This window comes from Crocodylus siamensis, chromosome 2 (genome assembly GCF_052110815.1).
Source record: "Crocodylus siamensis isolate JL-2025a chromosome 2, ASM5211081v1, whole genome shotgun sequence".
Lineage (NCBI taxonomy): Eukaryota > Metazoa > Chordata > Crocodylia > Crocodylidae > Crocodylus > Crocodylus siamensis.
Window position 1 is genome coordinate 219,667,209 of NC_143396.1, and position 25,518 is coordinate 219,692,726.

The window sequence follows — 25,518 nt, forward strand, 5'->3', positions numbered from 1 at the left end:
AGTCTGCCAATTTCAGGCACTCTTTCCCAGTACCTATGCAAATCAAGGGCTGATTACCTGCTCCTATGAATTCTGCTTACACCAGGGAGGGAACAGAAAGGTGGTGGTCAGCCATATTAGTCTCAATCCTCCTAGTTAGTTAATGTCTAAGGCACCACCCTGTAATGCCCTCTGTCTGGAAAGGGAATCTTTAACTTCTCCCCCAGTATGTCCTTGGAACAGAAATGCTAGAAAAAGAACCCCTTTCACAGAACTAAGTCCAACCTTTGCTCACTATGGAGCATATCATCTCAGATACAGCTGCAGAAAGGAGGGCATTTGCTGCCCAAGGCCTCAGGGTGAGAAATTGCAATTCTCCATGCTGTTTCAGCCATCAGCAATAAAGTCTATTTAGCCAGGTTCTTATTTTCTTCCTTTTTATGGCTGTCAAATGAAAACTCTCTACACTCTCCCTGGAAATTTCCATTGGCTTTGTTAAATGGAGAGCTGGTCACAGGCAGGCTGTTCATTCAGCAAGGGGGGTTTCCTCCATGCCTCCCACCAGGCTCATGTTATTTATGTACTTGGAAAAGTTCAGAGCTTAATACTATGCCAAGAACAAAACAAGGACTGGCAGTGGAGGTGTCACAGACATGACTTAAGTAGTCCTGCCTATCTGAGATTATTACCTAATAAAACAAGTGACCTATTGGCAGAAAAGAAACTGCTGCTCCGTTTTAACAGGAATGGATGGCAAAATTGGTCTGGCCTATGGAGGATACCAAACACCTGACAAAGGCATACAGGCTTAAAGAACATTTAACTTAGGAGCTAATTCAGCACAAATCTAACATCAAATATCTTAGTGAGAACCCACAGCAGGCATAATCATAGTAAGGAACTCAGCAGAGAAGAGAGCCTGGGATAACAATGTCAAAGCTTTCCCAGGAGCAAAGCCTAACAGGTGATGGCAAGAAGTTATGAAGAGGCCTTCGCTTTGCTGTTTTGAGCAAGCCCTACAAGAAGCTGCATCTGAAACAGCAGAGTCCATGGGATCTGTAGATGGTTTCTTTCAATTTACACCACCCCAAACATGTTAGAGTGATATATTCAAGCAACTGAAACCCTAATACATGAAGCATAAAAAACAATCAACTCAGACAAGGACACTGGGTTTGCTTCTTATGCAGAGCTACTCACATCGCTTCCTGCAATGCCAACGTAGGGTGCAACCATACAGGGCAGAGTTTTGAGAGACATACTGTAAGTCACATGCTGCAGAAAAATATCCAGTCTTTAAAGCCAGTTTTACAAAGTGACCTTCCATTCAATCAGCACTATCATGGTAGTTCACTGTTCAGATTTTTGGGCCATTCAGAAAAGGGCATGCATTTTCCATGACAAAAAATGCCATGAGTTTAAGAAAATACCAACATTCATCCACTGTTCCCATTGGGAGGGGAAGTGGAGGGTGAGGGAACAAGCATCCAGTGGAACCACACCAAGGAATCAGGTTTTCATTCTTTCCAAATAAGGATTCTGCTCCACAGCTTGCCCAGACAAAGCTACCCCGGCTCCCAGCTGTGCTCAATCTCCACAGACAGCTTTTACAGCATGCCTAAGAGGATGGGAAAAATCATGTCATTTCAGTATAGTTATCACACCCATGAATAGCTGGGCAACAGAATCTTAAGCACAATAAGAGTTCTCATCAACTACTTGAAAGTGAAATGCTGGTGCCTTTATTTCACTAGTACTAAAGTTCCCACAGAGAGATGGACCACACACAGTTAAGAGAGAGACATAGGTCTCCAGGGGGAAGCTGGCTATGATGCGGATGCATAGGAGAATGCAACTAGGATTCCCAGTGCAGTAAGTGGCTCGACACAAGCTTTAGGGAAGATGACAACTCAAATTTGGTACATTATTTTGGGACAACTAACCCAGTAGCAGCTGATTCACAACCATGCAAGCTAAGATACATGGGCCTGACATGCACTCTGAATGCTATTCATGTGACTTGATCAAGATTAGCATTACAGTATAAAACTGGAAATGTGGATGGATAGTGTCATTTTTCGGTCTCACAACAGCATGATGTTGCATGAACCCTCTTACAGGCTTCCAAAACTATCCAATCCAGGCTACTGCAGCCCATGGACAGGAATCGAGCATGGAGAATAAAGTCCTTTCCATCTGATACGCTTGTCATTTTCTTTGTCTGGGCAATATTGAATTACCCTTCTTCAGCTAGAGCAACATGTACATGAAGCCAGCCTACTACAAGTATTGTCATAAAGACAGACAAAGTATACTGATATGTGGGGAAAAGAAAAATGCCCAAGTGGTAAAATGCTTTCAGATAAGACAAAGGATTATGCTGACTACAACCCAAGTGATTTACTGGCCCCAACATCTTTCTGTAGCTTTACTCTTCAGCAGGCAACATGGAGCAGGTGGGAAGACACAGAGAAGATGTGCTAGCAGGAAGCAAAAGGCAAAAGTAGGGATGCACTGATAAAGGTTTTTTGGGCCGATACCAATGGCAGATTATTGACCAGCCATATCGGCTGATACCGATCCGATTGCCAATATAGAGCCTGGCAGCTTGGAGAGCAGCATCACAGCTGGTAAGTCTGTTGGGGGGAAAGGGCATGGGAGAGCTGGGAAGAGTGGCACAAGGCTAGAGCAGGAGCGGGCAATTATTTCGGGCAGTGTGCCACTTACTGACTTTTGACAAGCCACTGAGGGCCACGACAGGCAGTTGGGCAAATAAATATTAATTTTCTAAACTTTTGAGGAGCCCTGCAGGCCAGATAGAATGGTCTGGTGGGCCACATCTGGCCTGCGAGCCGCATTTTGCCCACCCCGGGCTAGAGCACCCCACAATTAAGCTATGGCGGCCTCTATCTGTCCTCTCCCATGCCCCTTTCCCCCCCACAGATTTACCAGCTGGACACTGCTCTCCAAGCTTCTGGGCATGGCATTTATTGACTATATTACCAGCCAAAAAAGCTGACTGCCAATAATGTCAATTTTCCATTTATCGGTGCCAATATCATATGGACTGATGCACTGGTACACCTCTAGGCAAAAGGAATTAGTCTTAGTGCCTCCTGAGGTAAAGAATCTAAAATTAAAAATCAGGATTTTGTTTCTTTTCTTTTTTCTCTCTCTCTTTTTTTTTTTTTTTTTATAAGAGTTCTCAAACAGAAGTTGCAAATGGAAACAAAGCAACACTATGGTGACATCAAGAGAAGGTGAAGCTAGTTCAGCCTGTAATAATACCAGCAAGGCCACCTGGAGCCTGATGAGGGGGACTGTAGTAGAGTGAATGGCCTGTGCATATCGTGAGGGACAGAAGAAGCACAATCATGCCTTCTACATCAAGAAGGGGCCAAAGAGCCTCTTTCATATGAAAGGCCTCAGTGGTCTTACCATCTTGTCTTGTCTAAACTGCAGCAACCCTCTTTTCAGTAAAGGCTGGGCACAGCTCACTCCACAGCCTTTCTATGCTACTCTGAGCATTAGATTAGAGTTAGTATCTCAAACCCTGCTTGTTCCTGATGTTAGATTCCTGTGTTGCAACTGTCATCGCTAGACTGCCAGCCACTCCCGTACACAATAGGGAGTGGCACTTGAAGGCCATAATTAAATGCAAACAATTAGAATTAATGCAAAACTAAAACTGGAGAAACAAGGCAGTCAAGACTTGAAATTCTAAAATTAAGGTCTGTCACCACAATATTGGTGGGACCTATTGTATATCACATCTTCTCTGCAGGAAGAGAGGAGAGAGCAACAGATTCATGTTCACATGTAACAGAATACACCACCCACACTACAGAACACAATAACTGGCAGAAGTACCCCTAACTTTGGAAATGTCCTTGATTTTTACTAGCCTGCATATTCCTCAGCCTTAACAATACACTGACACTCAGAGGTTTTCTTCATTTAATTCTCTCCAATCTGTTCCTGCACCCAGTATGGAACTGATGTAGGAGCTGAGTTCCTAGGATTCACTGCCAAGTTCTTTGCATTGGAGTTACCCAGAATGTAAAGTTTGTGAGTTCCTTGAACTATTTGGTTTGAGGCCACCTGAAACTGGGCTCAATAAGTTGTTTACATTGTTTAGACCACAATCAGCTGTTTAAGGTGATCATGGACTCTGGCTAACACCACTCATGCTACTTCAATCCCTTAGAATAGCTTAATAAGCAGTTTATATGTCCATTCAGATCTTTTAGTGGCTTAATACTTAAGGTGTTTTAAATCTTTTGGGCTGCTCAAGCTGCTTAAGTCCTCTAAGAGCTTAACCATCTTAAACTGCAATAAACCTTTACCTCAAAATAAACTGTTTAATCTTTCAACTATTAAACCGTTTCACCTTAGCTAATGCTTAAATCGATTCAAAGCTAGAAACTTCATGGTAGGCTCATTCTGAAGATCCCATGTATATCAAACTTTGGTAGATCAAACTGAACTGAAGGAAATTGGTTTAAAATGGGTGAAAGTTGCTTCTAAAAGTTAACATAAGGCTAGCAAGCACAGCAAATGCTTTTGGATAGACCATTCTGATGAAAACATATGAATCTGCCAATCTTAAATACATGTAAGCTACATAATCAAAATCTTGGCTTGGTTTAAGTCTCAATGAGATCCACAAGCCAAACCAAGCTTGATATTTCTCACCTCTGTCACACTGAAATTAGCCAAGCACAAAGCTCCAAACTGGAACATGGGGGGGAGGAAGCATACATTTTTCATGTCTCTGCAACTGAAAACAATATGTTATACCAGTCACTCAAATTTTCCAGGAAAAGTCAATATTTGGGCCAAGAATAAGCACGGAATATTTCAACCTACAACTTATGATCAACTGAAAATCACAAGCAGACAGAAGGGAAGCAAGAACTTAATCTGTAGATGCCGCATAAGCTCTCTACACCTTTTTCACTGGAATGTATCAAAGGGACAATCAACTCATTTCCACAATGGACTACCTCAAAAAAAATCAGAGAGAAAAAAAACTCTCTACTGCAAAAGGCAAAGGAGAAAGCAACCAAGCAACGACACATCAGTTAAGACCCGCAGAAGGAGGATGAAGGCTTCAGGAAAGCAGGATGTGTTAACACTGCCAAAGAGGGACAAGGAACTTTCTAAAAATATCAAGGTGGGAGGGAGAGGGAAGAAAACCAAAGAGAAAGGCCCATTCATACAAAAAAAAAGGGATGAAACTAAAGATGACTCAAAGAGCCAAAATCCCAAACATCTTTCTGAAATCTTCATTTAAAAAAGAAAATTCAAGAGAAGTTTAGACAATCAAGAAAAAGGAAAAATATATACAGTTATATATATGGACAGTTAGAGACAGACAGACGAAACACACTTGGGTAAAGGAGGTAGTTGTACAACATATACTCCAGAATAGTAAAAATTAAGCAAATGAGCTTCTTTTGATAAGTTGCCTAAAACTGGAAAGGTATCCAAACACAAGAGAAAAGCAATCTTTAGATAGGGAAGTCAGATTTAATCCGGCAATTATTGTCTCTCCTATGTCTAAGTCCAGAAAATAATATAACAAAGGCAAGAAAATAAAATTTTCTGAAAATGACTGAAAGCACGAGCAACAAATATGGATGTCTGAGAAAGGTGTCAAAATTTTCTGCCAGATAAACTCTGCTGACCTTCTGAATAACATTACAAAATTAGCAGACCTGTCAATTAATTGCAGTTAACTTAGGCGATTAATGCAAAAACAAAATTGACATGTTAATTTTTTTAATCGTGCTAATTGCATAGATCATTTTGACCACCAGAGTGAACCAGCTGGAACCCGCGTGTACAACCTCAACCCTAGCCCGGCCTGTGCCTGCTCCACCTACCCACACTGAGCAGTGACAGCAGTGGCCAACTAGAAGCTCCTACTCGACACTAAGGAGAAGCAGCCCCTCCCCCTCACCGCTGCTGTGGCCTTCTTGCTGAAGCCACGCAGAGCTTGTACCCAGGCTGCCCTGTGGCTCCTCTCTGCTGCCGGTACTGCCACCTTTGGACTGCCCAGTGGGGCAGTGGTGGCAGTGCAGAGGAGCTGCAGGGCAGCCTGGGTGCAGGCTCCAGGCAGCTGCAGCAAGAATGGTTTGGCAGCATTGGGAGAGAGGGGCTGCTTTTCCTCCATGTTGAGCAGCAGCTTCTGCCTGGCTGCTGCCACTGCTCAGCATGGGCATGCAAGTCTGGAGCCGGTGCAGGGCAGGTCGGGGTTGGGCTGTTCACGTGGGTTCTGGCTGGTCCATTCCAGCTGGGGTGAGTCCAGAGTGGGCATGGAGTGAGCTGGGGTTGGAGCTGGGGCTGTGGGCTGCTGGTGATGGTGGAAAGGAACTACAGGGCATGCAGGCTCCAGGCTGTTGGGGGGAGGGTTGTGCGCCAACTATGGTGCAATTAATTGTGCAATTAAATTTGTGATTAATTGCAACTATTTTTTTAAATCTTATAATTAATTGCGATTACATTTTTTAATAGTTGGTAAGACATTAGTCAATGAAGAGGGAGTTGCAATGCATCTGGATTTTTACTTAAGTGTTTGATCACAAGAATACGCTTCTCAAAATACATTCCCACCAGCTTAGGTAGGAACACTGCAACATAGACTGAGAGTGAACTATGGAACTGAAACGCTGAGGGTTACTGCAAGGTCCAAAGGTATTTATGTGATATGGCGAGGAGACTAGGCTACACGAACACCCATATACTTCCTCATAGAGACCCCGGCACACAAATTGAGTGGTGTACCAAAGGACAACTAGTATCACACTAGCTAGTAGTCTGGCATGTCCTGAAGGACAGAAGGAAAATTAAATCCATTAATACACATTGAGATGGAGGGTTAATTGGGTCTTAACACAAACATGCAATATTAACAAATGTGCTAAGCTGTGTTGTGTGTTTGAGACAACAGTGTGCCCTTGTTGCAAAGGCCAACAGCATACACAGCTGCATTAGTGGGAGTGTTGTCAGCACATGGAGGGAGGTGATTATTCCCCACTATTCAAGCACTGGTGAGGACACACCTGGAGTACTGCATCCAGTTTTTGGCCTCCCACTACAGAAACGATGTAGACAAATTGGAGAGTCCAACAGAGGGCAACAAAAATGGTTAGGTGCTTGGGGCATATGGCTTATGAGCAGGGATCCAGGTTTTTTGTGTCCTGTGGAAAAACAGCTTTTTCTACCCAGCAAACCATAGGTTTCCCCTTGTAGGCTGGCAGGGTTCCAGCTTGCAAGGAGCTGCTTGGGGCTGGGGGGAGCAGGAGGAGGGAGTGAAGTACATCAGCAGGGCTGGGGGGAGGCGGGAGCTGTTGGTCAGGAGTGAGGGGCACCAGCAGGGCCAGAGGGCTGCAGGTCAGGAGTGAGAGGCATCAGCAAGGGGGAAGCAGGGGACTGTGAATGAGGGGCCCTAGCAGGGCACCAACATATCAGGGATGCTCAGTGCCACAAAGCAGAAAGGGGGGAATGGGAGGAATGACAGGTGCAGCTGGACCTACATCCTGGTGAGCGAAGGGGGGAGGAAGGGCTCTGATTTTCCATGATAAAAAAAAAAATCAAATCAAATGCCAAAATATATAGGTATTTAGAATTTATTTCATTATAATAATTAATTGAGGGACTGGTAGGCTTTCAAAATGCTTTAAAATTGTAAATATATTAATAAACCATTGTGTTCAACTGAAACAGAGAGAAAGAGAGATTTCATTTTAACTGCAGAAAATGCAGATTTTGGGGGTTTATCAGAAAATTGTGGTGTGTGGGTTTTTTTGTTAATAGAGAAAACCAGGATCCCCGATTATGAGGAGATGGTGAGAGAACTGGGCTTATTTTGTCTGGAGAAGAGAAGACTGAGCAGGGATTTAGTAACAGCCTGCAACTACCTGAAGGGGAGTTTGAAATAAGATGGAGCTGCTAGACTGTTCTCACCGGATGCAGGTGACAGAACAAGGAGCAATGATCCCAAGTTGCAGCAAAGGAAATTTAGGAAAAATTTATCAGGAAAAATTTTCTCACTAGGAGGGTAGTAAAACACTGGAACAGGTTACCCAGAGCAGTGGTGGAATCTCCATCCTTGGAGGTTTTTAAGACCTGCCTAGACAAAGCTTTGGCTGGAATAATCTAGTTGGGGATGGTCCTGCTTTGAGCAGGGGTTGGACTAGATGACCCTCTGAGGCTCTTTCCAACCCTAATTTTCTATGATTCTAAAACCAATCTTCAAGTTGGGATAGGCTGATCAGCAGGGATCCTAGGTTTTTTGGGGGGTTTTTTATTAAGAAAAAATCTCCAATTTTCAGGTAAAAAAGGGAACCCAAAATCCACATTTTTCCCCGTGATCAACATGAAATGCTGTTATACATATACATATACAGTGGCATTTCATGTTGATCACAGAAAAATGTGACTTTTGGGTTGCTTTTTAAACCTGAAAATTGGGGATTTTTTTTTTTTTTAATCAGAGAAAACCAGGATCTCTGCTGATCAATGTAGTCAGCAGGATAGATAATACCCAGGCTCAGGCATGCTGTCCCTACTACTGGATGAGAGGACATGCAACCCTCAGAGAAGAGACTGGTCTGGCATAGGCAGACAATTTCAGCAATACATATAACATATGAAAGCCTTCTACAGGGAAATCAATTTTCACACAACAGGGTCACCAAAAAGTACCACAATGCACACACACAGTATCACTGAATCCATTTGGGACTCAACACCTACTTCCCTAGAAGGAAATTCTACTAGCTATTTGGTCTTAAAACTAAGGCATATTTTCAGGTGGTATTTTGATTACATTAGTAGAGTATACGTCTCAACAAGGAATCATCCCTCCTCTCATCAATGCCTGAACTGCATAGCTGGCCCTCAAAGAAATGTTTTCAGCTCTTGATTTTTGAGTTACCCTGGCCATGTTTCACAGAATATGGAGTTTTAGAGATTAATATTTGCAAATGGCCTGGATATCAAGACTTATCTGAATCTGTTCCTTGGGTACAGGGGAGATTGAAGGCAGAAGAACAAGGAAACTGCAGCACACCCCTCTGCAGGAGAAGCCAGCATAGGGCACTGAACAGCATGTAGTCTGTGCCTGCTAGCTTCCTGTCTCGCACTCATCAGTTCTGGGAGGCCCTGAATGCTTCATCATCTGACATGGTGGGTCAGGACTAATGAATGCAAAAGCTCTTGATGGGACATGACGGGGTGGAAAGGTTATAAGGAATTAAAAGGAAATTCTTATTAACTCAGAAAAAGTCTTTCCTGCGCAAGCCAGGGATTTCAACTCTCACTGATTCCATTCCAGTATTTTTTTTCTATGTCTTGAATATGTAGAGACAAGGAACAAGAACAAAAGCTGAGTCAGCATTAGAACTAGCCACAAGCACAAGCAATATCAAGTGAAGAGGGAGCAGCAACTTTAAAGTGGTTATAAAGCAAATGCAAGGCTGAGAGCTTGCCTATGTGGAAAGTTAGGATGTAACAAGTTGGGAAAAGAATTTATGTTGTATTAGCTACTCTGAACCAGCTACCCCTGCACACATTCTTCTGTGGGGTTTCCATAAATCGAGGAAGCCACTCTCCCACTCAGTGTACCCAATGATCTATCCCTCATTGGTAACCCTGTTACTAGGAGAAAATAAGGTCTCCTTCTTATCCAAAAGGATAAGAATCCAGACAGAATCCTGATATCATTGGCCTTGCCACAATGATGCTGGCTTGTCTGTCAACCTGCATAACAATCAAACCCTATTTTTGTGGTTGATATCCATGTGTTTTTTATGGTACATAAACTGTGGACACACACATCTCCAGTAGTTTTAGTACAGTTCAGGAATTCAGGCTTTTAAACCCAGCTGTTATATCAGGCATTTTAGCTATGCCCAGCACCAGTAGATAGATCATAACCAATCAACTTAGGACCTACACATTCAAGTTAAAACTGTACAGAAACTAGCTATAGAATTGTTATATATTTTCAAGCACCAGCTTTCGGCTATTTTAGCTATTTGGCTCTTTTTATATCTATATAGTAATTTCTATGGTGTGATAATTACTTTGCCCATATCGCTGGTCTAAATTTATTCTGCAATTAACCAGTTAATTGTGCGATATTTACTTTGCACTTGTGGCCAGTCTTACTTCACATGTATGGCCAGTCTAAATTTACTGTACAATTAAACAGTTAATTGCATAATATATGTAAAGTGTAGCAGGGGCCTTAACCTACAGCACAAGAGTTTCTACTGTTAAATTGCCAACATCAACCTGGTCAACCACAGGCCCAGAAATGCAGGACTGGAAGGAATGTTCCAGTTTACTGAGTCTAGTCACCTGATGTGACTCAATCAACCAAACTGCACCACAAACTAGTAAGATTTTTTACCACCACTACTCCAATTGGAAAGCTGTAGTAGAACCCTGCTTTTCAGATGTTGAACAGCATCTTTTAGTTTCCAGCCTAAATTGATTTGTGACCAGTTTATATCCATTTGTTCTTGGGCCATTCTTATCTGTTAGCTTAAATAGTTATTTTTCCTCCATGGTGGGGGATACATTATGCCCAGTGTATTTGTAGAGAGTAATCATACCTTTTTCCAGTTTTCCTTTTGCTAGACTAAACAAGCAAAGCTCATTTCATCTCACAAGAGACTGGATGTACAGTTCTTGCTTCTGTACCAGTTCAAGTCATTGGTGATAAATAGTGCATGTGCACCCCCTGAGATTCGCCATGCACCCCCTGGAAACACCAGCTGCGAAACCAGAAGTGCTGGCGAAAGTGCACTTCTGGTTTCACCAGTGGTGAATTTGGACTCGGCGATTGGCTGTTAGGGGACCAGTACACTGGTGGCTGATATTATCCTGTGACCAATTAATTCCCCCAGATCTTTTTCCTCCTCTGTCATTTCCAACTGATGAGCTCCCAGCTTACTGCAGAGATTTTTATTAGTCCTTAAATGCATGTTCTTGCATTTTAATTCTACTAAATTTCATCCAATGTCAACTACTGCAGATCATCCAATCTTCCTGGACAACACAGCAATCCTCTTTCATATTGACACTGCCTCCCAACTTTGGGAGGCAAGAGCAAATTTACCTCCCAAACCAAACAGCAAACTTCATTAGTGAAAGGTCTTTAGTGAAAACATTAAAGGGACCGATCCTGAAAATGATTCTTAAGAAACTTTACTAGTAATGATACTCTAGCCCCAATACCACCTTTCAACAAAAACTGTTGTCATCTCTTCTTTAACTAGTTACCTTACTGTTCAACTAATCCCTGTTCTTTTCCACTATAAGTCGTTTTTGTGGTGGTAACATTTTTACTGAAATCCAGATAGGTGAGATCTACTGAATTTTCCTTGTCTAGAAAATCAGGTTTGTTATCAAAGAGAACTTTTGGCTTAGACTGGTAGAATATATCTTTGGTAAATGCATATTGCATTTGGCCCTATTTTCCACTTACCTCCACATTTTTAATTATTCATTCCCTCAAACTTTGTTCTAACATCTTGTATGCTATTGAGGTCAGACTAACAAAAGCCAATAGTTGCTCATATCACCCTCCCACCTCTTTAAATATAGATCTTACATTTGTTATTCTCCAATTATATGGCATTTGATAGATTCATTAAGATGTCTTGTTATCAAATCTTCATTCCTGCCTCCCACAACGTTCTCATTGACAAGCTAAGGGCATGCAGACTAAATGCTGTAAGGTAGATATATAACCAGTTAGATCAGTGCACTCAACAAGCAGTCATCAATGGTTCAAAGTCTAATTGGGAGGAAGTGTCAAGTGGAACTGCCCAGGGGTCTGGTATTTTTTAATATCTTCATTAATTCTTTGGATGATGGGATTGGGTGGAGATGACACTAAATTGGGTAGAGTTTAGACACTCTGGAAGGCAGGACTAGGATCCATAATTACCTGGACAGCCTGGAAAAATGGTCTGCAATCTATCAGGTGAGATTCAACGAGGATAAGGGTGAAGTCATGCACTTGGACAGAATAACTGCATGAACAAATGCAGAATCAGGAATGACTGGCTGGGCTGTAATACTGCAGAAAAGGAACTGGGGGTTACAGTAGACCATAAGAGGAATAAGTCAGCAGTGTGCTCTTGTTGTAAAAAGGCCAACAGCATACTGGGTTATATTAACAGGACTGTCACTTGCAAGTCAAGGGAAGCATATCCTCCACTCTGTTCAGCCCTGGTGAGACCTCACCTGGAGTAATGCATGTAGTTTTGGGCCCCACACTTCAAGAAGGATCTGAACAGATTGAAAAGAATCCAGTGCAGTGTGACAAAAGTGACTGGCCTGAGAAGCGAGACTTATGAAGAAAGGCTGAAAGAACTAGGGTTATTCAGTCTGAGGAAGAGAAGACAGGGGGAATTTCAAACACTTGAAGGGTGATTACAAAGAGGAAGGATGGAGATGGTCTTTTCTCTGTGGCTATAGGAAACTGGCCTAGGAGCACTGGCCTCAAGCTGTAACAGAAGAAATTTATGTTGGAGATTAGGAGGAATCTTTTGACTAAGGGTAGTTAAGCATCAGAACAGGCTACTTAAAAGAAACTGTGGAATCCCTACCCTCGAAAATTTTCAAGATTTTTTTGGACAGGCACTTGGCTGGAATGGTTTAGTCAAAAATAATCCTAACTTGTACAGGGGGTTGGACTAGATGATGTCATGAGGTCTTTTTCAGTTCTACTTCCCTATGAACCCATTATTCATAGGCCAGGTCTTTCAGAATTCTGGAGTGCGGGTCATCCGGTCCCCTCTCCTAACATGAACACGCTCAGCTTCGAGCTTCGTCTCCAAACTGCACATGGTAATTTTCATTTCCATACACTTATTTCCTTTAGCTGTCCTGTCTTTGTGCCCATGTTCAACATCAGCATTCTTACTAAAAACTATTCATTTAGTTATGGGTCACGTATTGGATTATCTTTAATCTCTAACCCATTTTAACTGCATAGTGCCCCAACTTTTCTTCCCTCATTCTGGGTTTGTTTTTTTTTTTTGTAGGGCTGAAAGTCCTTTTGCTATTTCCTTTGCAAGGTCCAACTCAGATTGAGTTTTTTGGTTGATTTTTACTTCATCACTTCATTTCTAAGAGTTAACTTTCTCTGTGGATCAATCCTTTTCCCCATTCCTTGGAAGCTCTATGCTTAGTCTTAATATCCACTTAGGTTTGCATATTTTTCTCTTATATCCCAAGCAATCCCACACCTCCTCCACATCCAAGTCCATAAAGTCAGCCCTTAACTAGTTATCTTAATTTCCACTCTTGATATAAAAACTGTTACAAATCTACTTCTATTTATTCTCCCTCTTAATTTCAACTGAATCAACTTGTAATCACTTGAGCAAAGGTTACTTTCTACAACTGCCTCTATTACAATGTCTTTATTACTTACCAAATCCAAGTCTAAAATAGCATCACCTCTTGTTGACTCAGGGACTATTTGGTGAAGAACCTGTTGGCAATCACACCAAGATCATCTGGGCCCCATCATTATTTGTTCTTGCATTTGCTCTTCAATATATATCTGGAGCGTTAATAAGTCGCCCACAATAATACAATTTCCAGTCATATTTATTTAACATTATACAGATCTCTTCCCATCCAACCCTGAGGGTCAAGAGCCGACTCCAAGTACTACACAGTGGAGACTCTTTTAATATCCTTCCCAAAAGTGATTCTGCTTTATCTATGCTACTCTTTCTCCATTTCCTTTCAGTCCATTACAATAATAACATACAATGCTGCCTTGCCACCTTTAGTTTATTCATTTTTCCTCCAGTCCCTGTGGCTCTGGTCAAGACTGTGATTATATCATGATTTTACCTCTATAAACATGTGACATAGCATCCTACCCTAGTAGTTCCAGCTCCTCTTTGTCGCCCAGATTCTTTGCATTTGTGAGCAAACCCCACTGACCACATCCAATTTCCTAGATGGATTAAGAGTTGTCCTGCCACTAACCATTTTCTAATCATATTAGTTCACAGTAAAGAGAAGAATTATCCTACCCTCTGGCAGTCCTTTACCCTTTGCCATCTCTTTGTTTATCACAGTTTCCTTTTTATGTATTTTAAAACAAAGTGTGGAGATTATAAATACAAAAGTCCATTCCAAACTTCTCCCGCCATTTCTTAGTTTAAAAGTCTCCTAATCAGTTATGCCAATCAGTTTAAAGCAAACAGCACCTCAGGTATTCAAGTTCTTGTGATAAGATGAAATCACATGGTAGCAGTTTGGGATAGCCAACTTCTACAGAGCAACAGTAGCTCACTTCTGTTCTGATACGGCACTGCTCACTTGCATGCCCTGGGGCTGAAAAGTCAAAGCAAGTTCCTCAAATACCTCTATTAAAAGTCTGATTCATCATGCAGAAGTTCTGGGGCCACTGCTCCCCATCTGGGTCTAAATAATTTGACACCTCCACTGTATGCAACATATTCAATATCAGAAATATCCATCCATCTACAAAGACTCTTCAGCAACTGCAGGAAGCATCAGCTGTCTCCACTCTCATGTTATTATTTAGCCTGCAAAAATCTCTGCTAACAACCCTGATATCTTCTGTGGGCCAAAAAAAAAAAAAAATCACTACCAAAATGCCACAGCATCTTCCACACCCTTTATCTGCACCTTGCTGCAATGACAGTGTGCCCACAAAAAAGGAATGGCTCATTCACCTATGTTGAATCTGTATTTTGAAATTCACTGAAACTGAGCTGCAGAGGCAATGCAGAGCTGAAATCCTAGAGTTAAATGTGTTGGCGAACTAAGAACACTTCCACGCTGGCACTGGGGAAGGATAAATTATCTTGCAACACACCATGCAACAACTCCTAAGGGGGCTCCAGTTAGTGAGGTACTCAGAACCCCGAGACATGCATGCAGCACCCAGAAATGCAACATCTAGCCCCCCGCTACTAGGGAATGCTTCTAGAAGCTTGACAAGCCTAGTAGCAAAGACATACCTAAGACGTCTGCAAACTCAGACAGATCTCCGCAATACACTGGTTTTACGTGCAAAGTTCTCTCTGCAAGCCTAAAACTTACAGATTCTATGATATGGTCTACATTACAGAAATACAAATTAAAGTACTTCAGAATAACTCACTAGTGTAGATAGTATTTCAGATTAAAACCGACTCTGCTCACGTTGCACAGTAATTAATACGTATTCTACTATAGCTGTTTCAGTCAGTTTCCCTGAATAAACAAGGCCTTACAGAAGATGAGATTCTGGAGAAAAAAACAGCAGCTTGAAAGAGGTGCTTGATAAGCTATACCACCATTTTAGTCCAAGTCTAACTCTGATTGCAGTTTTATCCTCTGGATCTACTAAAATAAGGACCATCACCATAGTGCAGATTTGCCCTAATTCAGTAAGTTTGGCATTTCACAAGCATAACATGCTCAGTCTTGTGCAGAAGATATGGAAATCTATTTTCATGCCGTAGGATCTCCAAGCAGGTGTGTGGACTACAGGATTCCAGCTGCATATTCAGTAGCAATTTGGGATCTCAACTTGCAAAACATTACCACGAGCAGGGATTGGTGGCAGATCAGTAACAGGAAATCAGTAAAGCATTGATATCAAGTGTTCCTGAAGTTCACGAGAAACTGCAATACTCCAGAAGAAACACAGATTAGATACTGGAAAGGGGGACCTCTCCACCTGAAATATCATGCCAAAAGTCCCTTGAAGAATTGCTCATACTATAAAACATCACGTGGCCAGGATTCTCATCTTCTGTCATCACTTTTTCCTTTGCCATGTAAAAATTAGATCTAAAAACCAGATTGCGTCTACTTGTTAATCTGTAAAGTACTGTGCATATTATGGTACTATAAACAATAAATAGAACTACCAGTGGTCTGTCCTGCTAGAACCAAAACCATTTACCAGACTACTTTGACAGTCATAACCAAAAACATTCTGGTTAATATAACCTTATATTGGATTAGTCCATGTCTAGGCATACATGGAAGTGAAATAATCTGTAATTTGTAAAGCAAAAGGGAAGTAGGAAAACAACGTAAGAAACCCTGTCTGCACATAGTTTCAAGACAGAAACATTGTTATTCACTATTAAAGATCAAATAAACTCCACAACTCTTCAAAAGAAAAGTCAGATTCCTCAACTGCCAACCACACAACAGCTGTGGGAAGCCAGCTTGCATCCCCCGCCCCCACTGTAGCTATGCCACTTACTCTGGTCGGCAAATCACCAGGTCCCCCTTGTTGGTGCCATATGCCAAACCGAGACCTGGCTCAGGCAGCCAGCGAGCAGAATTTATGCTGACATGTCTTCTCTGGTCAGCAGGCATTGGGTACAGGACATTGAAGACTCTCTGAAAAAGACAACAGCAAAGTGTTATTTAAGAGGACAAAGTCAGAGGAGTCAGGGAGGCTCAAATGCTAAAATTGCCTCTGGCAGAACAGCTGAGAAGGGAGGCTAGTCACTTTACAGGCTGTTCCATGAAATAAGTAACCTGCCAGCAAGTGTAAGTATCTGATAGAAACACACACATCCGATAAATATTTAACAGCATTGTACACAGATAGCTCCAGAGCAAGAAATGCACACTGCCATCAGAGCAGGCCAAACTTCACTCAGCTAGTGGGCTGCACAGCTGTGTGGTCCCTTCACTGACACCAATTAACCAAAAGTGCTGAGACCTGGTGATGTATTCACTTCAGCACTGGACAACTGGGAATTCTCTCACCCTTTATTAGCCCCAGTTTTCATTTTCATGCAGCCATCACTCAACTGCAGAAATTGGGGAATCAAGGAAATGTATGGGCTTTCATTGGCAGTAGCCCAAAATGTGATCTTACATGGTTTGTCCATTAAATAAATGGGAACTCCAAGTGTCAACACAATAGGGGATCTCTCCTGTGTCCTTCAGAGCCTACTGGAATTTTCTCTCCCACAAAGACGCAGAGTAGGGAAGGAAATGCTGAGCCAATATGTTAATGTTATCCAGAACAGCCACCAGCACAGAGGTAAAATGCATCTGTGAATTCAGTTGGACTCCCAACTCAACCCATGTCACCCAATTAACTTTGTTCCCTTGAGGAGAACCTAGAAGCCAGCGGAGCTTTAACACTGTGGAGGACTTTATTTACCATAGCCCTGATCCAGTAAATCTGATCAGCTTAGACTACAGGAACATTGCATGATGAAGGCTGAGGGCACCAAGCAGCTCTGCCCTCCACTGTTATCTAAACTGCAACTAGTTTGACATACAGAGGACCCCCCTACTCTTAAAACAAACAGGTGCTCTGCAGTCTACAAACTCCTCTGCACTCTGCACCTTCTACTGGCCAGGATTTTACAAGCTGACCCCATACCATGTAGTCAGAAAATGTGATAAACTAAAGAGAGGCTTAGGCTATAAAACAAGGGACCAGGCAGTAGAAAAGAGGAGCAACGATCTGGTTTACCCAGACGGTATATGAGGGCAGCTGCTTTGACACACTGGGCCATCAATGCAGTTTGTGGTAGAGAGCTCTGAGCATCCAGGCTTTGGACAGAGTAGTTAGGGGCATTTTAATGCAGTCCATTCACTAAACTGAGGTCTATGAAAGAAGATGGCTAAAACTCTGAACTGGAGTCACCACAAGTGACTTGCTTACTAACTATATTTTCCTCTCAAGAAGTCTGGGGTCCAAACTACTCTAGGTCACAGGTCAAAAAACCAACAAAACAAAACCACCAAGCCCCAGAAAAAAAAACCCTATTCCCCCACCCCCAAAAAAAAAAATCTGTCCCCATTAGAATATCTAGCAAATGGCAACGAGGCTCCTGGCAAAGTTAGGTCAAACTAGAGATCTTTGCTCAGAGAAAGTATCTGGTAGAGGATCATATGATGGAACCCCACGCATTGCAACAGTATGGGAGTGGTACAGGTCAGTCCTGTGGGTTTGGAGCCATGAAACCTTAAGAGTGGAACCGATCTGGGATTGGGGAAGTGTGGCCCACTGGATAAGGCAATAAATTAAGACAAAGTTCCTACCCCAATTCCACCACAGACCTACTACATGACCTTAGACAAATCACATTACCTCTCTGTACCCCCAATTCTGTTCCTACCTTTGTCCGTTTTGTTTACTTGGATTGTACAATCTTTAAGGCAGGAACGCCCTTACTATGTGTTTCTACGATGCCTGGTACTAGGGCCCAATTTTGGCTACCGTAACTGGCACAGCTGTGCAACCATATTATTTCTGGCTATAGGCAACATTTTCAGGCTCTCCTTAAGGAAGTGAAACATTCAGAAAAGCTAAAGAGTCCTTTAGAATTTCTCTGTATGATGCAAGTCGGGCACCTGCTCTACTCCCAGCAATGCTCAGCAGTCATTAGTTTTCCAGGACGACCAGTGTCAGGGTGGAGGGAGCAGGGTGTTTTCCTAAGTAATTTTCACCCATCCTCAGCTCATCCATCCCATTCTCTACTGGTACTTAGCTAGTTAACAAAAATCAGATGCATACTGGTAACACCTGTTGCTATGGAGATCAGGGTGCACACTGAGATGGGGAGTCTGGTTTTTTATGGGTGGGAGGAGGAGACAGGGGTTACAGAGGCAGGGAACATTTATTTGAAAAAATAAGCTCTTGAAGTCTGACAGAAAAGTCACCAAGGTCTGGCACACACCAATTTTTCAGTCAGTCACAAGTGGGTAAGCAATTTCTCCCTGTTCCTCCTCTGCAAGGAAAGCTGCACCTTCCCCTTAAGAGCTGCAGTTGGTGGAACTGGTTTTTGGCCTGACTCCAACTCTTGCCAGAGGGATGAAGCCTATTCTTCAGGGGCTACCCCACATGTTCAGAGATGGGCCATGTGGAAGGCTGTGACGTGTTTGCTACAGTTTGTTTCACATTAAGGGGCACTCACTGGCAAGCCAAGTGAGCTTGCCCATCTCTGCCACCCTGTGAAAGTGCCACCTGAAGGCAGATTGTCAAAGCAAGGCAGAATCTCTGATTCTTAAGGACAGGCACTACATTCAATCCACTTCTTTATTCACGTCTAAAGAGCCTGTAGCTTCAAAGATCCTGTTTCCCTCGGCACTTCCCACTCCCACGCTAATGGGACAACGCCATACAGTGTTAAGGGGTGATGACATCCATGCGTGTGGTAATTAGTAGATAAAAGAGAGTGCAGCTGCACTGGCATAATCACGACTCGCAGCAGTATCCGGGACCCAGCTAATCAGTCTGATGCAGTCATAGAGATGAGCTGCTTCAGCCGCATCCATTAGCAAGACCCCCTACTACCCCCTCCACAGGGAGAAGACTGGTCCCCTTTTACATGGACAAGTGCCCTCTGCTAAGGAAGGGTCAGAAACCCACCAGGCATGCCAGTTCTCCCCTAAATTAGGACCAGACCTTGTTCTTTCTGCTTGACTGTAACACTAACACTAACAATCTTCTGAAGAGTTAGTACTTCGGCCAAATATGCCAATCTGAAAATACATGAACGAGAAACCAGCCACTTTATAATACTGCACATCCTTCAGCCTTGTGACAGATGCCTTTATAGGTCCCTATTTCCAATAACAAGATTTGTAAGATGAGTCCTTTAAATGTCCACTCTAAGCAAGGGAACTACTGCTCCACCTGCACTCTTAAAGAAGCATCCACACATTCCTTGCTTGGAAGGGTGAAAACCTCATACAGCACAAACATTAGTATTGTTTTCAGCAGTAATGGTATGTTTTCAGTGTACTCCATTCACTGGTCATGCAGGGGCATCATTTATTCCTACAACAAGCTCACCCGTTATGACTGGGTTACTGACTCAATGTTTAATGAACAGGGACACTAGTAAACCTCTTTATCTTGGTAAATGACTTGCTGCTCACTTCACATTTCACTTGTACTAAATCAATGCCTCAAGGATCTTGTTCTTCCCAGCCAGCAAGGCTGGGAAATTTCAGGGAAACAAAAGTCTAAGACGCTGCCCCCAAAAATAATACAAATATCCCTCTGAAGCCTCAAGCCCAACAGGCAACAGATATGAACTAAATCCTTTCCCTTAACTGGAAATAGCCAAGAAAAAAGGCATGCTAATATCAATCACAAAATGGCATTTCAGCAAAAACTAAACATTTTTTCTACTGAATGACCATACTCAGCACCTCTCGACCCCACCACACCAATTAGTTTATGCAGTGTGGCAGGCTCAACTTAGCCATAGCTGCAGAAAAACTTGTGCTGTGGACAGGTCATCATATCCAGGGGATTACTGTGCAAAACTGGGAACCCAGAGGGAAAGATGGGGTCTCGCTGAATCCAAGAATTCAAGAGAAAAAGCGATTTTTTCTAGAAAAAAATCTGGAAGTGTCTAAAGAGCAGGACTCTTACACCAACATATGAGAGGAGGGGAAAGCAGCCTTTGCTAGGCTGAGGATATAGATGCTTCCATTTCATGTCCTTGTAACTGGGTGGGGAGAGACTCAGTTGAGTCATTTGTGACCAGGCTTTTATTATTTCAGATAACTCTAAAAAGCTGCAATTACAAGCAACTGCTTAAAACCTTGGTGGAAGAGAGAGAGAGTAGTTGTATTTCATTTTTATCAACCAAGAAGTTGTGCGTATAAACATCACCTTAGAGCCACCTTTCTGGCCAGTGAAGGAGCAGCATTCCACTTTGCGGAGTATTTGTCCAGGATGCAAGGCCTTGAGAAAGAAGAGGAATAAACTGGGGAAGGAGTGAAGGGGAGGCAAAGAAAACAGAGAGAGAGAAAGACCAAATCTCTGCAATGATATGTACATATTACACAGGAAGACGACAAAGGCCATCAAAACTCTAACATTGCTGCTCACCCTGCATCACAGCAGCTGCACCTGTCACATCAGCATTCAGGAATTAAACTAAATATTTGCTTATGGCAGAGACTTGGCAGACTACAAATGTACCACGCCTGGGGATGTGTGGAGGAGGGACAGCAGCAGCTGTCCAGTCCGTTCTCCACTGGAGATCAGCAGCTGCAGAAGCAGGGACTGAGGCAGAGGCATCAGCATGTTCATGACCAGCCTGGCACAACGCAGAATGGCTTCAGGATGTATGGAGGAGTTGTGGCCACAGCCATACAGTCCATCCCACACTGCGCAGACGGATAGTCTGGGGACATGCTAATGCCTCTGTTCCAGTCCCCTGATTCTGAGGAACAGAGGCTCCAGCATGTGTCTGACCAGACATGGGCTAAGGAAGCAGCCAAGTAATGAGCCACATCTGCTTGCTCACCAGCAATGAATGGGGGCACTCTGTGGGTATAAAACTTCTGCTGAGGTTGGGGTTGGGGGGACACCTGCCTGCAATGTACAGTGTGAGCAAGCGCTGCCTGTCTCCAACTCCCCCTGATGTAAATAGCCAGGAACTGCCTCTTCTTATGGTTTGTGGGGAAGGTGGGGGTTGCTTTGGTGTATGATCAGTGTCTTCCCCACTGCTAAGGAACTAATTGCAAGGAGCCGAGGCAGGTTGTTGAAATTCACCTGGAGAGCAGTGTTTCTGATTAATTCATTGTCAGTGCCAGGCAGATAGTTCAGCAGTTCTGTGAAGGAGCTACCTACTGTCACATCATTGCACAAGATCAACACCAAAATAAAATTACACACTCTGCCACTCCTTAAGACTGCTGTGTTAAATCTAAAAGGTTGCTGACCCCTTATACCACACCAATGACAAAAACATGTGACCAAGGGCTTCCCAGTTCTGAGGCGAGTGATGGAGAATGAAGGAGAAACTCCTTTATCTTTGGCTTGTGGAGTAGGGTATTTCTTATCACGGAACTCTGGGATCCAGGGAAGAAAAGCATGTTTTAAAAGCTGGAAAAGAGGAGAAAGCTGAGATACAGCCAGCAACACTCAGCAGAAACTCTTGCTTTCCTTGTTCTTAAATTTAAAAAAAAACCAAAACAGCAGTTTGCTCTAAATGCTGCTTCTTTGCAAGATGCTGACAAATTTCAGGCTGCTGCCTTGGCTTAGCCTAACGGGCAAACTGGGCTGCAAGATCAGTCTTCATAAGAGCAACTGGAGGGGAAAAGATGTGCAGCTGTTATCTCATTTACATATGATCTTTTCATCTGTAAAGCTTCAACCTGGTGGGCAGGGCAAGAGAAACGGCTGGAGTAGGCCAGGTGGATTTCACAGGCACAAGACTGCAATTACATATTATTATTAGTTTTAAATAGAACCAAGGCTTCCCACCAGAGACTGGATGCTTTGTTCAGAAAACGAGCAACAAAACCATGAGACGTGCTAAGCCCAGTGTGAAGGATGCTGGGTGAAGGACATGTTCAGACATCAGAAAAAGGGGCTGGAAGTACAGTGAGCCACAGAAAAGGATCTGAGAGCCTGAGAACCTTGACAGCATCTATTTGTATTTAAGAAGGAACATTATGGAATAAAGAACATCACAGCAAGAGATGGGCTGCTCCCGAAGTAATCGGTATGGATCTGACATGACAGACAGATGGATGGACTTAACACACAAAACAAAGTGCCTAGCCATGAGGTGGCAGAAAACCAGTAAGCTTGCCCAGTAAGGTGGGAATGAACTTTGCTCTCTCTCAGGCTTCTGGGCCCAGTCAGCAACCCAAAACCATTTTACTCTACTGTAGGTCAAGCTTTTCCAATCCTTTTTATTCCTGCAATTGATGCACATTGCACCCAGAGCCTTTATATTTCTCTGGTAAAAAGACAGGAACTGCAATGCTAAGGACTTTCATAAAATACAGCTAGCTAGTGCCAACCGGTACGGAACACAGACTCAGGGAAGTCACTATCACTTCCCATCCCACGCATGTGCTACTCCATAAATTAGGCCAGGCTTACATTTCAGAGGCTTTGCCAGTACAACTATACCTTTAAGCTACTCTGGCACAGCACTCTTTGTGGGGATGGAGCTTATAGTGGCAACGTTGGTCTTTTACCAGTAGTGTAGCTTATGTCACAGCTATAAAGACAAATGATGTTTTGCCAGTATAATTTTATCTATACTATGGGCTTCTGCCAGAATAGCTATGGTGGTCATGGATTGTACCTTCCCACTCTGGCTGGTGTACCTATACCAGCAGAAAACTTATACCTGGTTTTAGGAGTGGAGAGTTAATCCAAAGAGATGTTGACCTGACCAACTGGAGATTATCCCAACGTTAACCAAACATCCTGGCTCGGCCATAAAAGCTGAACCTTTCATTATTTATGCAATATTGAAACACGCAGAGTATATTAAAGAAACAAACAGGAGAGCTTATGCTTTACAGTCAGGTATAGCAATGAATGAAGGTAGCAGTTGAGGAGGACTGATTTAGGCAAAGATGAAGGCTAGAGCAGTAGGATCATGACCCTGACTTTTTCACTCCCCTCTGCAGGATTCATTCTACTCTGGTATATCAGCCTGCCAATATCTTCCTAGCACTTTTGGTTGTAAACACCAGACTGAATGGGGGAAATCATGTGCAACTGATACATTTTGTCCTTGCATCATTCATTACAATGGAGAAGACCTGGAAATCTAAAGCAAACTTTTTCAATGTCAATACTGTTAACTAGTTTATTGTGGATCATTTTGGCAGGATCATCCACCACACATGATTATCCTGTGTCCTAAAATTACCTTCTACTTTTTGCAGGTGTTGAAAGCCCTAAGCAACCATTATGTAGCTGCCAGGATCTCCAGCTTTAGCCCTGGCTTCTAAAATGCACTCAGGCAATCAATACAATAATCTGTGGCTTACTGACAACTGAAAATGTACATACATCACCCACTGAATTTATTATCATCTGAGTAAGTAACACTGGACCTTCTGTACTGACTGTCATTCACATAGCTATTTATTAAGACCAAAGCCAAAGCTTCCTATTTAAGAAGTTTCACAAAGTTGTTGCTGAATTGCAGTCTGCTGCACTGCAGTGTTGTGGAATCCAGGTCTAGCACCAGGCCTCAAGTCTGGCTTGTTGCTTAGTACGCAGAGCCTTCAGTGAAAGAGTACATGGCACCTGTTAAGGCTGAATTACTGACAGCTCAATCTATCCTCTCTTTTAAACATCAGCACTAATAAATTCACATTTTGCAAGCAAAGATTCTTGCCAAATCTTTCCCCACTTTGGTAAGAATTTCCCTAAATGAAGATATGAATGGGAGGTTAGTCACTTGCCTAGATATTTCCAAACTGCTTTTGAATCTTTCTCCCCATCCATTTCCTTCCGATTAAATAGGTGTGTGCGTACCATTCCCTGCAGTTCACCACTGTCAACTCAGATGTTTCTCTCCACTGACCTTCCTTGATGTAATGGAGTAAGTGCCTTCTTTTTTTCGTCATCTCATAGATTTAAGAGATTTCATAGACATTAGGGGCTGGAAGGGACCTTGCAAGATCATTGAATCCAGCCCCCCTGCCATAGGCAGAAAGTTTGCTGGGGGTCAAATGATCCCAGCAAGATACGCATCCAAGCATTTTTTAATGAGCCCAGAGTAGGTGCTTGCACTACCTCTGTGGGGAGTCTGTTCCAGACCCTGGACACTCAGACGGTAAAGAAGTTTTTCCTCATGTCCAGTCTAAATTGGCCTTCCAGAAGTTTGTGGCCATTAGACCTTGTTACCCCTTGCAGGCCCTGGTGAACAACTGTTCTCCCAGATCCTGCTAGACACCCCTTATATACTTATAGGCTGCTACCAAGTCCCCCTTGAGCCTTTTCTTCTCTGGGCTGAAGAGAAGAGTCTCATAGGATATGTTAAGATTGGTGGGTCACAGCCTAACTCTTCTCCATGTTCAATCAGAATAAAGTTTCTTCCAACTGCATTTGGTTTCCCTCAAATGCAGCCTGATCACATTTTCTCAATTCATTTTTGCTTTCTACGGATACAGCAAATCTCATTCTGCCTTCTTTAGCTTTGTTAGCCAGAAGGAAAGCAGACACAGATCCTAACTTCACCTTTCAGGCCACGCTGATTCAACTGGGAACTAACCCAACTACCAAAAGTTGATAAAAACCCATGACTGAGGGTGCCTGACCCCTGAAACTGAAAGAGAAGGACAAGTTTCTGTGGGGGGAGTTGACACCTTACTCAAAGATTGAGTGCTGTCACGTTCTTGCTGACTGCTCCTGATCATCACAGTTTACTTTTAATCCTTCCATCAGCACTGGCCTCATTACAGCACACCCACCTTTTCCTTTCTTCAGGGCAGTTCTTGGGGTTGTAGCCTGGTAACCCACCTCAGAAGCCTGTCACGCAATAATTGCCTGGAAAGCTGCTTTTAATTGACTAGTGAATAACTTGAAGAAAATTAAGGGCTACATCTCAGGAAGGAGTTAATCTTCTCAGGCAACAAAGCTACTTCTCCCTCAGGGAAATAATGTGCTTGTAGCAAAGTGCCTCATTAGTTTCCTTCATTTACTGCCAGTTTTTCCTAAAGGCCATGAAAAAGGACAAAGCAGCCCAGTGCCTCAAAAACCAGAGGGTACTCTCC

The 25,518-nt window shown here is 42.9% G+C and overlaps 1 protein-coding gene across 6 annotated transcripts in view; it reads right to left on the reverse strand.

Annotated features, from left to right (window-relative positions):
* AMBRA1 (autophagy and beclin 1 regulator 1) overlaps positions 1–25,518 on the reverse strand; it is a 196,729-nt gene that overhangs the window by 21,892 nt on the left and 149,319 nt on the right. For all 6 annotated transcript variants that reach the window (XM_090033050.1, XM_090033054.1, XM_090033052.1 and 3 more), the window contains one exon: positions 16,256–16,395. In XM_090033050.1, the coding sequence (XP_089889176.1) occupies positions 16,256–16,395 (140 nt within the window). The remainder of the gene's footprint in view (positions 1–16,255; positions 16,396–25,518) is intronic.